The 18,201-nt window shown below is 40.8% G+C and overlaps 1 protein-coding gene across 1 annotated transcript; it reads right to left on the reverse strand.

Annotated features, from left to right (window-relative positions):
• Positions 1-5,597: 5,597 nt before the first annotated feature.
• LOC125880681 (heparan sulfate glucosamine 3-O-sulfotransferase 2-like) lies at positions 5,598-14,634 on the reverse strand. The gene is made up of 2 exons (XM_049563384.1): positions 13,589-14,634; positions 5,598-6,933 (listed from the first exon to the last, which is right to left on the reverse strand). The coding sequence occupies exons 1-2, from the start codon at positions 14,080-14,082 to the stop codon at positions 6,315-6,317; spliced, it is 1,113 nt and encodes a 370-aa protein (XP_049419341.1). The 5' UTR covers positions 14,083-14,634; the 3' UTR covers positions 5,598-6,314.
• Positions 14,635-18,201: the final 3,567 nt, after the last annotated feature.

The following is an 18,201-nucleotide window of genomic DNA, read 5'->3' on the forward strand; positions in this document are numbered from 1 at the left end:
CTGCTCCATATGTTGAAAAAACACACACCCGTCTTAGAGGAAAGCAGCAAAGAAATAGCTGCGCAACTGGTATCATTTCCATTAGTTTCAAATGATTGGCATTTGGAGATGTGTTCCTACATGAAAGAAGTGTTTTGGGCATTAAAAACAGCCAGGCAGAGCATCTCTACCTGGCTTCCCTCATTGTTGCTCCAGCCTTGCGAGGCCTCCTGCTTAGAGAGCGCTGCCACATGATGTAAACCCCCATCAAAATCCTAATGCGCCGCGTGTCGACTCAGGTGTGGTGTGCAGTCCAGGGGTTGCTGATACATCAGATGTGTTTTGGTTTGCTGTGGATGTGAGGTTCATCTGGAGGCAGCCTTGGGATGAGGCTTGTTATTCTCCTCAGTGAGACATGAGGCACGCACTCTAATTAGAACACATCTCCTGGTGAGAGAGACGCTGAGGTCTGACTACTCCTCCAATCTAATCAGCTTTCTACCTCACTTTAGCTGCTCCACAGAAAACAGACTCCCGCTCGTCTGACAAACGGATGCAACAACAAGGAGATGGCACTGAACAACTGTTTCTAATTTGGAGGACTTTGCAGAATTTTCACAGATCTGAATCTTGAAAGGGCATGCGCCCAACAAAATCTCACATCTCTGTCACCGTCCTCTCACTCTCTGCTGGAGACGAGTTAAAAAGGAGCCCGGCAGGTGGCTGTTGATTTGTAACGTAGATGCAAAGATCTGAATGCAGATGTAAAAACAAAAAAAAAAGAGATGCTTATAGAATAGCCAATGACATCGTTTTGTCAGAAATATTATAAGGTGGCATGGCCTACATTTATTCCACTTTACACTTCACTTTGATTACACTTCACTTCTTCACTTCCACTACCTTCATAGAAAGCTTAATAGAGCACAGCACATGTGCGCGCTTATTAAGTGTCAATCCCTACAGACTGCAGTTCCAACACTGGTCTGCAAATAGTTGTAGAACATGTATCATTACGTACTTGAGACTGTGCCACAGTTGTCAGCACTTCATTTTAATTTGGCTCCTAAGCCACTGGTGATTTCGACCACTGGGACATCCTGTCGGCTGCAGAAGTTAAACTATTCTGAAGCGTTAGGACTGAACGAGGTACACTGCTGAATCTCTGCCTCTGCAGTGTCAGCTGCTGTCTCACTCGGAGACCGGGGAACCTCATTCTATCTCATGTGAGCATCCCGGGCAAAGGACGAGGGAACGCTGTGCTGGGAATGCGCGCTGTTTTAATTCGGTGCAGCTTAAATAGAGCGTGCATGTGAAATGCATTCTCCTGTAGGCACGCATTCAAACATGTTTTTGCATTGTTAACAATCACATGTAAAAACAACAACAAAAAAAGAAATACTGCAGAATAATTTCAGGGAATGGTTCCTTTTGAAATCATCTGTAGCCACTACTTCTATCTCACTTCAGAGCTCATTAAAAATCCAAAAGAGTGGATGTTTGAAGCTGCATTAACCAACTGAGATATTGTAGATGAGCTGCATTATGTGCATGAGGAACATCACTGTGGCATTTAAACTTGGACTGTCTTCAGCCACTGCAGTAGATTTTTTTTGTCCTTTAGAGAAAAGTACATTCTTTCTGTTTTTCTAATTTTACCCCTCCAGTAAGAGAAATTGCTGCTTTAAGCATTAATCAATATCAGATCACAATGTTCAAATATTATTATCAAGAAAGCTCTAAGCCTCTTTCTAAAACTCTCTACGGAGAGTGGAAGACAAGCACAATATGTGTCTGCTCTTGTCCTTGAAGTCTTATTCTCTGCAATATAGTGCTCATCAACAGAACACCACAGCACTGATCCCCTCAGCTCCCTCAGATATGTTCAGCATTAAATAACGACCAGGCTGCTCCATAGGGAAGAAATGACGACTTGTACAATGTAAGGGGGAAGAATTATTTGATTAAATGAATCCAAATATAACACATTAAATATAACCTATAGGGAAAAGCTTCATTTAGTCATTATGTTTCATAACACCAAGAAAAAATTATTAATCAACACAGTATTCACACATCAGTTTTAACAGATACTCATTAAGCTTAACAAGCACCTCATTAGCCGGAGTGCAAATAGGTCACGTCGTAGTGCTCCGAAATGCAAAGGATTTCATGATTTGCATGGGCTGGCTCCTGAGGGAATTCATATTTGAAAAGAAAGCTGAGTGTGTGTGTGTGTGTGTGTGTGTGTGTGTGTGTGTGAGAGAGTTTTGACCTGCATGCAATCTCTGGAGAGCCGTTCACTAGCAGAGTCTAATCAGACTCTGGCTGCTGCTTGTTCTAGGGGATTGCTCCTCTCCAGCCCTCAGGCCTAATTAGGACCCATGTGTACCATATAGAGAGTTGCAGCTCTCAGCGACGACTGGATAGACGCTCACCTGTGCGCGCTCAGAAAGCCACAGAAATGAGCTGCCGCCGGCGAATATGATGACAAGGAGGGCATCAGAGGTGGTGCAGCCACGCTGCCTATACGCCCCCCACCTGGAGGTCGTATGAGTTTAATGAATGTTAGGACAGGGAGAGAGACGGAGAGTGGAACAGAAGCTGTGAGGAAAGAGAGAAATAGCAAAAAAAAAAAGAAAAAGAAAAGGAAAGGCAGATGTCTGGGCTGAGAGAGGGTCACAGAGAGTGGCGCATCTTTCATGATTCTTCTCTTAACAATGCGAGCATTTGCAGAAGATGCAAAGAATGAGGAGAGAGACAGACTGAACATACAGCGGAGTAAAAACAAGAGCAGGTTTTAGGCTTCCTGAGCTCCACTTTCTGTATTTCTATGTCAAACACCAAGAAATCTTCAAAGCATACGCTCTTACATGCGAATTTCAATAGGGCTTCAGATGAAGTAGTATTCAAACAGATAAAAGTACCAGACTTCTGAGGTATGTAGATAACAGAGAGGACCAACATGTCCTACATTTCACTGGGAGAGAAATCATTATTAATGAGTATTATTAGTTAAGGAAACACACTCTCACAGTTCAATGTTTCCGCATCTATTACTAGAGATATTGAAAAATACACATTAAAATGCTGAGTAGGTCTCTGCTGCTCTGTGTTTCTCTACTTCAGTGAACCCTCTCTGTCTACATGCTCTGTCAATCTGACTGCTCACTCTTGTGTAGGATCTAAATTTTATGACATTAATATAATCATTATTTGGTTTTATGCGTGATGAGCTCCTGTGTAGAGAGTAACAGGAGTGCCATAAAAAATAATAAACTTGTAAAAGAGCAAGAAAATAAATATGGAAATATAAGGACAAAGAAAATATAAAAGAATAATTGCATGTATTTTTCAATTTATTTCTGCATATATTTATTTATATATTTTGAATATTTAGATTTATTTATATTTTGCATATACATTACTTTTTTTTATTTTTATCATATTATTAAATATTTTTTATGATGTAATTTATTTATTTTATCCTTTTATTTTTCCTTATTCTTTTGCTTTTGCTCTTAGAAGCGCCAAGCTGTCAATCGGTTGCTTTTGAGCTGGCCTTCCTGCCCAGGCTGAACAGTCAATGCCTGCGCACATGAATCCTGCTTTCGTGGGCGCTTTTTAGCGTGGAAAACAGGAAGTAGACGCGACACGGACTAGGACGTGAGCAGTATAAATGGGGTAGTGCTTTGAATCAGCGAGGGAAACATCATGGCAGATGCAGAACAAGAGTTAAGCTATCTTGTTAAGGTGTCCAACAAGTTATTTTTTTCTCCTGCCAAAGCCGGATTCAGGATTTCCAGGATACTCATCTTAGACAGGAAGACCCGCCCCAAACCAGCTGGTTGCTTGTCCCTTCAAGGAACAGCAAAAGCAATAGGCTGCTGCAGGGATGACGTTCAATTGAAGGCCAACCCTTAGGTTAATGTTGCCCTGGCTCCCTTGACAAAAAGCCTACAGGGATTTTCCATTGTATTTTGGATTATTGCAGAAAATAAGCTCTGTGGCAAACGACTATTAATGACACGTGTTGTTCAGCAACATAATCTGTACGAATGAACTTTTATGATTTTTGAAGTCTAAATGGAATCACCGGCAGTAAAAGCTAACATTAGCCTGTACACAAACTACAGTACACCACAGTCACGTCACCACTACAACAAAACTATAAAGCTATCTTCAGTGTGATGACGCCCTGCGGTCTCATTTAGCTACTTCAAAATTCATGAGTGGGGTATTTACTGACGTATTTTATGTGGACGAACAAAACGTCAAAGTCTCTTAAGCTTGTGTCAACCACAGACCTTATTCCAGGCACCCTACCAAAAGCCCATTACAACAACCCATTGACTTTGAGCAGATGGAACTGAGAGTGCTGGAAGTGACTCACTCCTGTAGCACTCTATAGCACTCTATAGGGAAGAGAATAAGGAAGAATAAGGGGATATAATAACTAAACTACATCATATAAATAAAATAAAGTAAAAGATATACAGAAATATATATATATATATATATATACAGAAATAAACTGACAAATATATGTAAAGATAAATTAATATGCTTAATATTTTTTTTATATTTTGTCTTCTACGTTTATTTCCTCCTTTATTTATTTCTCTTTGTATTTCCATATTTGTATATACTTTTTTTTATTATATTTATTTCTCTTTATATTTACACATTTTTATTTACTTTTTTATTATATTTATTTCTCTTTATATTTACACATTTTATTTACTTATTTATTTCTTATTACATTTACACATTTTATTTACTTATTTTATTTATTTCTCTTTATATTTACACATTTTATTTACTTATTTATTATATTTATTTCTCTTTATATTTCCCTGTATTTTGTTATCCTTTTACAGATTTATTTTTTGCAATGGCACGTCTATGACTCCATTTTTACCTTGTTACCCAGTAATAGTATAACTATAACTTGTAATTATTAAGTAGGTACTCAGAAATCTTAAAAATAGTCCCTCTTACTTAATTATTATTATTCCTACCACTCATCTTTCCCTTGGTGCTCTGTATAAAATTTTTCATGTAGCCTAGGCATATATTTAAAGTGTTTCATACTTTCATGCTGTGTGATATGGGATTTTAGTGTCTAATCATTTACAACACACTGCTCGAAATAATAACAAAGTAGCTTTCCCTTTGTTTTCGCAGTATTTCATGAGTCTGGCTCAAGCCCAGTCTGGCTTTAGTATTCACACCACGTAGCCAAATCCAAACTTTTCACCGCAATCATGTGACATGCAGTCCCAGAATCTATTTGATAACCTGCCACGACTAGGTGTTCCCTGCTTTGTCTTTGAAAAGTGATTGAAATTCCTTACACCTACGCCCACTCATCCACCTACCACCACCGCCGAGGCACACAACAAACCATACAGAATGCAATAAAGCAAAGGATGTGTTTTCAGCAGCAACACGTGCGCAGACCACAGTTTTAGTAACTAGATGTGAAAAGGGTTGATGGTACTTTTAAAGAGGTTGAAATTTTAGGTTTCAGATGAGACAGAATTAAAAAATCTCGTAAATGTGTTTGTGCTTCTGTTTCATTTAATGAAGTTCACAGACAAGCATCGTGGCTAAGGCAGTGATTAAATACTTTCGTAACAAAAATATAAACATGGATTCGGCAAATAAAGAACAGAGTGAAGGGCTGCGTGGTGCAGCATATACTGTACTAACTTACCTGATTCATGCTGAAAAGAACGAGACAGAAACCCTTCTGCCCTGTATAGAAACTGATGAGACCAACAGTAAGTGATATTAGGTGGTTCATACTCGCATTATGGCTTTACATTTCAGATTCACCACCACAGTGCTGCAGCTTAATTCTGCTCTCCCTGAAGACTTCACTGACATTTTCCAAGGTCTTGCTTTCAAGCCCTGCCTTGATTAGTGAAGCAGGTTTTAAGAGGAACTAATCCCATTCCCTGGAATATTTTTTTTTCACGAACCAGTCGGCAAATGAGGAATCTAGTCAGCAATAATACACAGTAACAGGAACAGAAAATCATGTGATCCTGAAGTTGAAATGACGGCTATATCTGGCAATAAACAGGATGTTGACGCTGGCTGGTAAGTGATCATTACAAGTGCATAAGCAGTGTCATCTTAGATTTGCTCCGTTCATTAGTGTCACTTCAAAAAATAGTACTGCTTTTGCTGTTTCACTTGGATATTGTCTGGAGCCTGCTGATAGTTAGCTACCCGCCTTAGCCATGTCATTATAATGCAGGAATACCATTTTTTTTAATTTGTGGAATACATAAATCTTGTGTCAGTTAAAAATATCTCTCAAACCTCTACTCCCACTTGAAATCGTGACCCACCATTTCATAAAACTTGACGTTGTAAGGTCTATAGAAGTCTCGCAGTTGCTCAATAGCATCTCTGTCTATCTGCACGTGAGTTCTGCCCTTGGACTTGCCCAGGCAGCGAGGTGAGCCACTGCTCTCCGGCTTTTTAAGGCAAGGGAAGCCCTTGGTGCGGTTGAAATAGAAGTGTTTGTCTGTGACAATGCGCTTTAACCCAAGGAAGTCTTGCACCCGAGCCAACTCCCCTGCCGGGTCTGTGATAAGACGCTCTCCGCTCACAAAGTGGATCTGGGCCAGAGGGAAGAAGCGGAGCCAGTTTTCAAGGTGCAGAGCGTACAGGCCGATCCGAATGGCATTCCAGGACGTGTCCACAATGCCCAGGGTCTGGTTTCTGAAGGCTAGATCCTGGAAGCTCGGCAGGTCGGGCGTTTTGGATAAAGTCTGAGTATAATCTGATATTGCACGGGTGACGGGGTCGCGCACCACCACTATGAGCTTGGTATCTCGGGACATGGCAGAGATCCGGTGTGGCGTCTCTTTTGTCACAAAGTAGCTTGGTGTCTTCTCCATCGTGATTTGGCTTTCGAGAGTCCTTGGCATTAAACCTCTGAGAGAGAGATGAAAACACAGAGGAAGTGAGTGGAAGGTTTCTCATTTACATTCACATTACTTAAGCTGTATTTTTATGACATTTCCTTGCTGTTTTGAATCGCTCACATTACCACAAAGGCTAACAAATTCACACACAGAGGACACAACGTCCTTGCATTCACTCTGTCGAAAGGGAAAAGTGTGTATTAGTTGTCTATTTAGGGCAGGATTACACAAGTGAGTTTTCAAAGGCACAAAACCACCGTAGCTGAGAAGCTCCAGTTTGGACATGAAACCCAGTTTCCTGATGTAAATGATAATAGGACGCAGAGTCATAGTAGCCTGTTGTCACTGGAGACTTGTCTCGCAGACAGCTCTCCTGTGCATCAGCCCAACATAGTTCAAGTGTAATAAATCACCATGAATGCAAACAGAACACATATAGCTGAGTGACTCTGGTAGGTTACTTCTGGGTCTTCAAACTAGGACATTGTTGTCATTGAAGGAAATGGATTGAGCGGCCTTCACAGGGTAAAAGTTTGGATTTTGATTGGAAACCACCAAAGGCCAAGGACAGATTTTAAATAGAGCCTCTAAACACGGCAATTCTTTTCACAAATAACTAAGCTATCATTTAGTCGAAATAAAAAAACAGTTAACCAAGTGAAATGAAAAAACATTTGCCTGGCTTTAATCCTGTGTCCTTGTTCAAATATATTTCAGAAAATCAGTATCAAAGTATTTTTACATCAAAATCTCCGTCTTTTGTCTTTCTGTACAGTGGTCTCGTATGTTTGATGACTCAAGGACATTTACAAAATCTAATCAAATGAGCCTTTAGGCGACTAGCTAGCCAGACGGTTCATATAAAATGACATTTCACCGTCTACGGACTGCCGTAGCTAACGGAGCAATATGAAAAAGGAAACAATGCGACTGGGGTCTATTTTATTCATCTGTCACTGGTCCTCCTCCTGATCTAACAAGGGAGCTGTGTGTCGAGTCAACAGTCTGCTGTAGCATTTTAGCAGTCCAATCAAATGCAAAGGATTTGATTTAAATCCCTTGTGTAACTGTGTACCACTCACTGGGAAATACATCACACTACAGAAGCTAAAGATACCCTAACTTCCACTTCACTGGGACATTATAAATGTCCATTACAATTTCCTAGGTCTCAAGTTGATGTGATGAAGTGTCTTGATTTGTCCAGAACCTAAAAATATTCAAGCCATCATAATGTTAAGAAAAGGAAGACGCTAATTTCTACATTTGAAAATCTTAAATGAGAAAATGTTTGGCCTATGTACTTTAAAATAACATGTAGGTCCAGTGTGTAGGATTTAGGGGGATTAACATTTTAGTTTTGTTACCTTAGAATGAGCGATTTACATCTGCATACAATACAGAGCAGGTCCTCTGTTGTTCTACAGTAGCCCAGAACGGACAAACAAAACACTGGTTCAAGATAGGGCCAGTCGCATATTTGCATCAGCCACTGTTGTTATTCTACATTCTCCTTTGTATTGCTCGGCACACAGGAGAAGTTTCAGTTGCTTGCATTCTGCAACGTCAACACTAGATGCAACTAAACCCTACACGCTAGACCAATGGTTCCCAACTGGTGGGTCCAAAAGTGGGTCGTGGGTCCATTCTGAATGGACCGCAAGTAACTCGCAGACATGTCAAGTTTGTAAAAAAGACACTCTGTTTTGAAGTACAGTGAATTTCCAGCACAGAGCTTTTATTTTGAAGTCCTGTTGCCTGCTGTAAAGTGAGTGACTAATGGACAGCTACTTGACGAAGACAGCAAACTAGCTCAACAACATGGCCAAAAGAAGAGTTGCAGATTAATTTTCTATCTAGCGACTAAAGCCTAGTCCACACGGACCCGTTAACTTCTGAAACTGTGTATTATTCTGTGCGATTTGGCTGTTTGGCCACACGCAGCTGCACTTTTGGGCCCTGTTGCTAGCTACCCCAACTACACTACTTTTGTGGATCGGGTTGATTTTATTTTCCGCTATTCTGGTATTGACTCTGACTTCTGATTGGTTAAAATGACCTTTCCGTTAGAAGTTACATTGCCACCTACTGCTTTGGCATGTGTATTACATCACTTGGTAGCAGGTTTTGCGGTTTCGTGTGGATATCATATTTTTTCATCACACCACTCGTGTGGACGAATTCTGTTTGGAAACTGGAGCCCGAAAAACAGCAGTTGTTGAAGCTCTACCTTTAAATATAACCCTGTACTGTATGTGTTGAAATTTAAGAGCATCTTCCAAATGATTTTGATGTTTTTGTTGTTCGAAAAATGAGGAAAAACACAATGAAGATTGGTGCAATCTATGAAATTTCACAACTTATTCAGGTTATACTGACACTGTCAGTGGGGGCACCGTTTCAGAAATGTTATGATCCTGCAAATAGTGGCTGCAAATTGTGAATTTCTTTGTGAATTAGGCTGACAAATACAAGCGAGCCTCAGCGTGTCATGTCTTAACTAGCTGGTAATTAGATTCACTATCTAAATGACACTGTGAAATATTCAAACAGCTTGAAAATTAACTCTGGAGATTGAAAATGGGCGCAAGGAGGGTGCAGCTGAATTCCCTGTGCTTAAATTCTTGAAAGGTTTATTGTACCCCAAAACAACCTGTGAAATAGCTCGTCTTCATTTGTTTGTTTGTTTGTACCCACTGTAGCCTTTAACGCTGCTCTGACATGTCTCATTACTGCATTTCTCCTCATCTGCATACCAAGAATAAGACTATGACTACTCAAAACAATAGTTTGGCCCTCATTGATGAGGGGCTTATTTACACCAAAGTTTCCTGAGAAGCAACGGTTTGTTTGGAAAGCAAACCCTCAAAAGTCAGCCAGTTGGCGTTTGACCTTTTTCTTGTCGGTTTCGACAGCTGACGAACTACGGTAATAGGCGAAGGTTCACATCTGGTTCACATCTCATAGACACACACTCTGAGATAAAAAGGGCTTCAGCCACTAACCGCCCAGAAGAGTGCCAATTAGTGGAGATACTTTCAGTTTATAATTATTTTATAATACTACCGATACACATCCCTCCTGCGGGCTGCGTGACAGCCAATCATCAACATGACATGTATTTGGAAGTTGATGTGTGTGAGTGTGTTTGTACTCGATTGGATATCTGCATGTGTGCACATATTTCATGACTAAACCACAGCATTTCAGCTCAAAATCTGTAATTAAGATTTTTTTTTTTTTAGAAAATATGTGGAGGTTTTTATGCATATGGAAACTCTCTGAGTTAGCTGCACTTAGTTAAATATGCGTCATGTAGCGTTTTAGAGATAAATCCTTTACTTCAACATTCATTTCGAGACTAGTTTAATTGCCGTATACACAAACAAGACAATAGCTCAGAGGCCTGCCAGCGACAGCAGGCCCACATGCTGCAGTTTACAATGTTTGCCTCGAGAGGTTGGATTTTATGAGAAATCTGATGAATTGCTCTACAGTGCATCAAAACAAGAGGGCCACTTTTGTGCCGATGTAAACAGAGCTCAGGCCTCCAAAGTTTTCCCCGCAATATGAACGTGAAACGAGTCGAGAGACTGCAGGAAACACATCCAACATGTTTACCCACCTCAAAACATAATGTACACAGAGAGGCAGCGACGGGAGGGAGGGGGACAGAGCGCATTTTTGACAGTAAGCAGCTGATTTAATGTGGTTTTCATATTCAGAGGTGCCTGTAGTACAATAACTGGCAGCAGACGGAGGCCACCATTTGTCTCAGCTTTTGACTTCCTTTGTATTACCATTATTTTTTATTACTTGTATTCTTTTTAGAGGGTCAGTTCCATCACTACAGAATTAAACAAGAATATTGCAAGGGAACACACCCAGGAATTTTTTCCTCTTCTTCAAAAAGAAGGACAAAACCACATTATAGCTACATATGAAAACCTATAACTAATAATAATACATTTCAGTAATAAAACATACAATAAGCAGCAGAGCATACTGTAGGTCAGCAATCAGCAATGAGTCAGTATAAAATAAGATGCATTTAATGTGAGTAGTTTGTAAATGGGGTTTAAATTCCACTTGTAGGAATCTGGAATTACATTTAACATCTGTATTGGACAAAAATTGACATGATCTTTCAGATTATAAAGCTAAATGGTATATTATGAAGCACATTTCACATGATTTTTATTTCATCATCATTCTGTTTGGCTGCAGAGAGCAGGCCTGAGCAGATACAAGTGTTTAATGATACAAGCCCAGCTGACCACCAGCCTTAAATGTCCAGAGACTCCCAAGAGTCCTTGTGGTTCTCAGCCAAATGAAAAGACTACTTTTACTAATTAAGGCTGCTAATTACTCATCCCTCCTACACAGATGCAAAGCATTCACTGGTGTAATTCAGTTTTAACTGGTTATTACGGATGACAGCATAGGGTTGCAGCAGTATGATGGTTTCATGGTACACCATGGTATGAAAACTGATGTTTAAACCATGTGCATTTGCTAATCTATAGTATCAGGTAAAAATGGAGAATCTCATCTTTATTTTATTGTTTTTCAAAAGGCAGACTTTTGACAAGTGGATACCATTGGGACTGAAAAGTAAAGCCATTGCAGAAGTGCCAGAAGCTGCAGTTTATCGAATCACAGTTGAGGGTGGCTCCAAAACAAAGTAAATCCCCATGTAGAAATAAACATGGGGATTATTCATGACAACTGTACAGAAGGTTATTTATTTATTTATTTTTTTATAACCCACCTATTTACATTTTTTAATGCTCAAAGTTACACATATTTAGGGGTGAGGCCACTTAAGTGACAGGCTGTCTGTGAGGCAAAACAAGATGGCGATGGCTGATATGCTGAACTTGAGGCTGCAGCATGGCAGTCCACAAACCAATGGGTGACGTCACGGTAGCTGTATCAATTATTGTATAAAGTCTATACTTTTTATACTAGGGCTGCAACTAATGATTATTTTCATTGTCGACTAATCTGTCGCTTATTTCTTCGATTAGTCGACTAATCATTTTATCGAAAAATGTGTCAAAATGTTGAAAAATGTCGGTCTGTCTCTCCCAAACCCCCAAATTATGTCATCTGATGTCTTGTTTCGCACTCACGCCAAAGGGTTTTAGTTCACCGTCATTGGAAAGTGCGTTAAGCTGCCAATATTTGAACATAAGAAGCTGCAATAAGAGTATTTTGGGGTACTATTATAGTACTTCTCTATGAGAAATGACTCAAACCAATGAGTCGACTACTAAAATAGTCATTGATTATTTTAATAGTCGATTAGTCATCGATTAGTCGACGAAACATTGCAGCCCTACATACTACCTTGAAAAAATGGTTTCAAATTTTATTTTGTTTAGCTAAAAAAACCCTCTGTTTTCATTCCATTAAAGGTCCAGTGTGTAGGATTTAGGTGGATATACTGGCAGACATATTCATAATATTTTTTTAAATTCAGTCAGCCTGCTGCTCACTTTCATAACATATGCATTTTTTCACGATTTTCCACTTAAGTAGAAGCTGTTGAAGAAGCAGGCAAAGTCATCTCCTGCCTTACAAACCATTTCCAATCTGAAGTTTTGTCGGTGCCTCAGCAGCAGGGATCTGCTAATAGCTACTGTTTTAAGATAGAGATCTGATACAGATTCTTTTGTACTGAAGCTGCTGGTTGACAATATTTTGCACACTGTTCAATATATTTAAATATGACCACAGTAAGTATTCATTGTCATTTCAGAGAGCTGTATTCTGGTCATGGTGGAAAAGCCTCTGAAGACAGCATTTTACATGAAGTATTTACTCACTGTTTAAATTGCTCCTGAAACCTCTCAACCTTCATATGTGCATCAACATTAGGTGGGCAAAGTCATCTAGTGGGCCGGATTGGACCCTTTGGTGGGCCTGTATATTGACACCCCTGCCATCAACACAGGGAGCTGACTCTCTAGTCCGCCATGTTTCACTTCCATGTTTCTACAGTAGTTCAGAATGGACAAACCAAACATTGGCTCGAGATAGGGCCATTGCTTTTTTCGATTTTCGCATTGGCCATCAAAGTTAACATCCTCTTTGCAACGAGCAGTGTCAGAAAAACACTGATTTTTTTTTTACGTGAAACTGCTTTATTCAGAATTTTTAGTGGTTTAAATCACAGGGTCTGTTTGTTTTAGATCTGTTGTTACCTCTGCAGGTAAGCCGGCTCCTGGTAAAAACTTCCTAAACGTCTAATGTCTGAGCACACATTAGCTGGTGCTGAGCTAGCGGCCTGTCTGTGACAAGTGAAATAGGGTCACAGAATTATTGATTTCCTGCATCAAACTGCTTTATTCAGAGACCTCTGAGGATAATTTGGCTCCTGGTAAGAACTTCCTTAAAAATAAAGACTGAAGAATCCTAACCGGGAGTTCACACTAAGGAAATGGGAGAAGTTTCAGCTGGTTGCAATCTGCAATATTCACTGCTAGATGCCACTAAATCCTACACACTGCTCCTTTAAGGGTCATTTTAACACATAATAATTATAATAAAATGATCAAATAATAATGTTCTGAGGTGGTTATCTACTGTGAAAATCTCATGTTACAACCCTGTTACAGATATACAGTACATGCACCTGTGCCGGTGACGCATGCTCTTACCTGTACCACTCCAGGCCTCTGTCATAGTTCCTGTCAAAGAAGTGAGTCTCGGTTCCAGCCGCTCGCACGTCCGGGTGAATCCTGATGAACTCCAGCACAGCTCTGGTGCCTCCCTTTTTCACACCGACTATGATGGCGTTCGGCAACTTTTTATTCCCAAACTTTAAGTTACCCATGGGGGGACTGGGCGTGTCGACGCGGAGAGTCGAAGGAGGTCTTTGGTCGGTTCTCAGCCGAGATGCCTCGACACTGCTCGGTCTCGCATCCAGAGGCAAAACGCAGGACGGTGATTTCTGAACGCGTCTTTTGACTCCATCGGCCAGGACGCGCTGGCAGCTGGGCGTCGGATCACCTGACTTTTGCATGATGGTTTCGGCTGGGAATAGTGCACAGTAGCACAGATAAGAGAGTAAAAGGGATAATAAGCAGATGGATGTTCTTGTGAGCCGGTGAGAGAAGGGAAGAAGTCGAGTGAAGAGGAGCACGCATGCCATCTCTCCATGGACATGAACAGTGCATGGTTTTCTAATTCTAATTCCGTCCTTCTTCTGATTCTTTAAGTCGCTTTAAGTGGCTGAAGTGTCCACTGTCCCCAAAGCAGAAATGAATAAGAACTTCTGTACTTGTCAGGTGGTGATCAACTCTTCCATCACTTCATCGCAGCGCGCATTAACACAATCCATCTGCGTCCCGTCTCCTCGGGTCGTTAATTGAAAAGGCATCCTTCGCTGCGCACTGAGTTTGGAAATGACACCCTCCTGTAAAACTCCTGGACGTCTCCATGGCCACCACGCACGAGTGAGAAGCAGTGGGAGTGCGCGCTCTGACAGCTCCAAACCGTCTGAGCGACAGAAAAAAATATTTCAACACGGTGACGTCACAGCATCTTTGCATTAGAGAGAAAAAAAAGTAACCAGCTCTCTGTGCTCTCATTCTTCATCTGACTTCACTTCTCATCATGCGGGCTCCTTTCTGGAGGATATAGCTACTGCATAAGTAAACATGGAAGCTTACATGTTTGCCAGTTGAATGCATCCCCATATGTGAATGTTTTCCCAGCGAGATGAGATTCAGTGTGGGGTCTGAGTAAGTTTAAATGAGGCAACGATGAAACAACACCTAGGCTATATGATTAAAACAGAGTCAGGCATTTTATGTAAAGACTGATGCACGGTAACACCAACAGCACATGAGACGTCAAAACTTCCAACACATCCACAAACATTTATAATCTCAGTCTCACTTAGGATTCTTCTAATAATACTTCATCCTTCTTCCATCCAGAGGAAGCTGAGTCATTCAGTGTTAGATTTTTTCCTTCTAATCAGCACTACTTTCCTGTTTTCTGTATCAGGTTACACTTCTGAATGTTGATGATGTGATTAAATTTGGTTTTACTTAGTGGTTAGTCCATGTCTGGCATCAACTAGCTGTCAGTTGACTTTTACTTTAGTCAGTATGTTACTCTAATCTGTCCTCAAAGTACTTTAACATCAGTGATTCAGCATCTATGATTTAGCAGCTGGGCAAACTCCATCTGCTGATGATGATCATGTCATGTGATCGAAAGCTCCAGAATAGTTGCGTTAAAAGATCTCAATGGCTTAAAAAAATATTTGAGCCTCAGAAAACCTCTCAGGTTGTCCAATGTTGATATTCCGCTATGAGCATAGGTGGACTATGAGACAACGTGCCCCCCTGGGTGCAGATAAGCAAAAGGCCCCACCACCTCTCCTTCACAGGAGCCACACACTTTTTTGTTGTTGTTTTGTATTTCTTTGTTGTCATTATGTATCCTTCTGTGGCTTTGTGTCTCTTTAATGTCATTGTCATGTCATTTTTGGTCGTTTTCTGTCTCTTTGCAGTTCCTTTTATCTCTTCGTGGTCATTTTCAGTCTTTTCTCTGGCCCCTGGGCTTGGGCTTGTTCAGTAATCCATCACTAACAGCTAAAAATCATTGATGATACTTACGTAAAGCTGAAAAAATTAATTGATTAATCAATTTCTCGAAGGACAAGAATCTGCGACTATTTTGATCATCAATGAATTGTTTACGACATTTATGTTTTAGCAATTGACCAAAAATTCACCGGTTTCATCTTAACAGATAGTAATATTTGCTGTTTTTTGTAGTTCTGTTTAATTAAAGTAAACTGAATACATCTGGGGTTTTGACAAATACTGCACAAACATTTATTTTTACTGTTTTCTGAAATTATATCATCCAAACCAAAGTGATTTATCGAGGCAATACTCAATGATGCAAACATGTTAGTTGCTCCCAAGGGCGTAGATTTCGTTCAGTCGTCCCCAGGAAACGTCAAACACTTAATTTCCAACCTGGTCTCACTCCAAAGTCATCAAATACTGGTGCCTGGGCAGTGACTTAGAAAGCAGTCCTTTCATGTTGGCATGATAAGCAGACGGTTGTCATTATTGTGTAATGGAGCCTTGCAGCGTCAGGGAGAAACGTGGCAGGACAACAACATAAGTTAAAGGGGTGAAAGTCCGAGTTTGGCGAGTGGAAGGGGTGAGGGATGGGTCCAACATCATCCAGCTTTCACCTGAGAGGCTAGTGTTCGCTTCCCGTGTGATACCCTGTTTTTTTTACTTTTATTTTAAAGAAGAGACTGTATGCAAACTGTACATTTCCTGTGAAAATGGTAAAAGTGTATTTTGAAAACAGATGATGCGTGTAACAGGCTGAAATTTACGTGGCATCCCAGGATGTCAACAACTAATGGACCCAGAGTACCTTACACGTCATATCTCAATGAGTCCCTAACCAAAAGTTGATATGTGATGAGGTTGGAGTGAGAATGTGTTGTAGTTCCCTGCATTTTGATGAATTTGACACACAAATTTGTGCCTTTTCTAAATGATTTTAAGGTGCAACTGATTTTAATTTAATCAAAATAAAAGTCCTCTGGTACAGTGTTTTTATTGTGGGGGACGAATGCACATGTTCTGAATGTATACGTGTCCCCTGCATCACCCCCAGTATCTACGGCTATGGTTTAAGCCCTAAAACATAACATAAACATTTCCTCTTCACTCAGTATTACCAATCTTTTGGTCATTGTAACTGTAACTGTCTGACTTTATTTCCCATGACTTGACAGAAAAACTGCTCTTGATCCTCAAATCCAGCTGGTGACAATAACAAACAGCGTCAAGACGAGTGTGCCCAAATGGGTTCATGAACCTCCTCTGATGAAGCACCCATCTTTCCTGTTATATAATATTTTTTGTTGTCTGTCTTGCAGATAACAAGAAAAAACTCTGACCAGTTGTCAGCCCTCCTTTGTGATTCAGAAAGTCACAGTGACAGAACTGCCAAGGATTTCTTGGATGGAGGCCCCCCATTTTGGAAACCAGAGCATGGCCGGGTTAACCTGCCAGTGGGGGACAAAAATTAGCTCCTGGGCCCCTTTTAACCCCCTGTTCCTCCCACTCTACGTTTCTGTCTTTGCTTGGTGAGTAATCCAGCCCTGACCCAGCCTCCGTTCTCTCGCAGCCTCAAACCAGTAATCTTGTCCCTAGTCTTCTTTGGCACTACTCCCTTCCAAACTGAGGAAATGTTTGCGGTGTCAGTGTGAGCAGAGAGTGCAGGGCAGGTCATCCCTCTTAGTTTCCTCATGACTGATACAGATGCAGACAAGCCCGAGGAGCAAACAGAAGAGGATAAAAACTCCCCGAACTGCAGAGACGCACGGGGAGGAGTTGAGGTGTCACAGCCATGCTCCCGCGGGTGTCTGCGCCCAATCTCAGAGGCCTCTGATTAAAGAATGATTTATAGGGGCTGGTCGGAGAGGTCCGCTCAGCAATCCGTCTAGTGAATGAGATTTTTCCTCAGGAAGAGGGCGGGTAAATCAAACCTTGGGGCGAGAAGCCTGCAAAGCTTGGCGATAGGGCTCAGTGATTAAATGTTATAATCACCTCTGCTGAGTGTGTGGCTTGTTTCTGATGCTTGTGTGTGTGTTTTTTTTTATCGGGGGGATGCTGAAGCCTTAAATCAGTTTAACCTTAGTTCAATTTACAGAACATATGTCTTGTTTTCTGATATTACAGAATAGGGTGTCATCCTTTTTTAGACTGATGTACTGTGACAGAATTTGAAATATTGATATCAATACCATTTTACACACACACACACAAAGTCATACACAAAATGACACACGATCCCAGAAGAAAATTAAAAACTAAAGCAGTTTTTAAGCTGTAACGAGAGCAACTAAGCCTGAAATAACTGGGCATGATGGACACATGCAAATCAAAAGCAAACCCTGTGTCTGCCCTTTCTTAATATTGCAGGCCACAGTTTGCCCACTGACCACCCCATCAGCAGCTCTCCTCATTCATCAGAGGTAAGTGACGCCTGAGGAGGAAACGTCAGCTCGTCCTGACACGCTGAGCGCAGATACAGATGATGGGGACAACTTTACATTACAGATGGATGAAGAATCACTCCCACGGATACAGTTCACACCCCCTTGTAGAGCCGGTGCACACACCGCACTGTTTTGTTTAGTGACAAACATGCAGTCGCAGTGATGTGTTTGAGTCAGTGTTGTAATATGAATGTAGAAAGAGACGACTGAAATGAATGATTT

The sequence above is a fragment of the Epinephelus fuscoguttatus genome, linkage group LG20 (assembly GCF_011397635.1).
Source record: "Epinephelus fuscoguttatus linkage group LG20, E.fuscoguttatus.final_Chr_v1".
In the NCBI taxonomy this organism is placed as follows: domain Eukaryota; kingdom Metazoa; phylum Chordata; class Actinopteri; order Perciformes; family Serranidae; genus Epinephelus; species Epinephelus fuscoguttatus.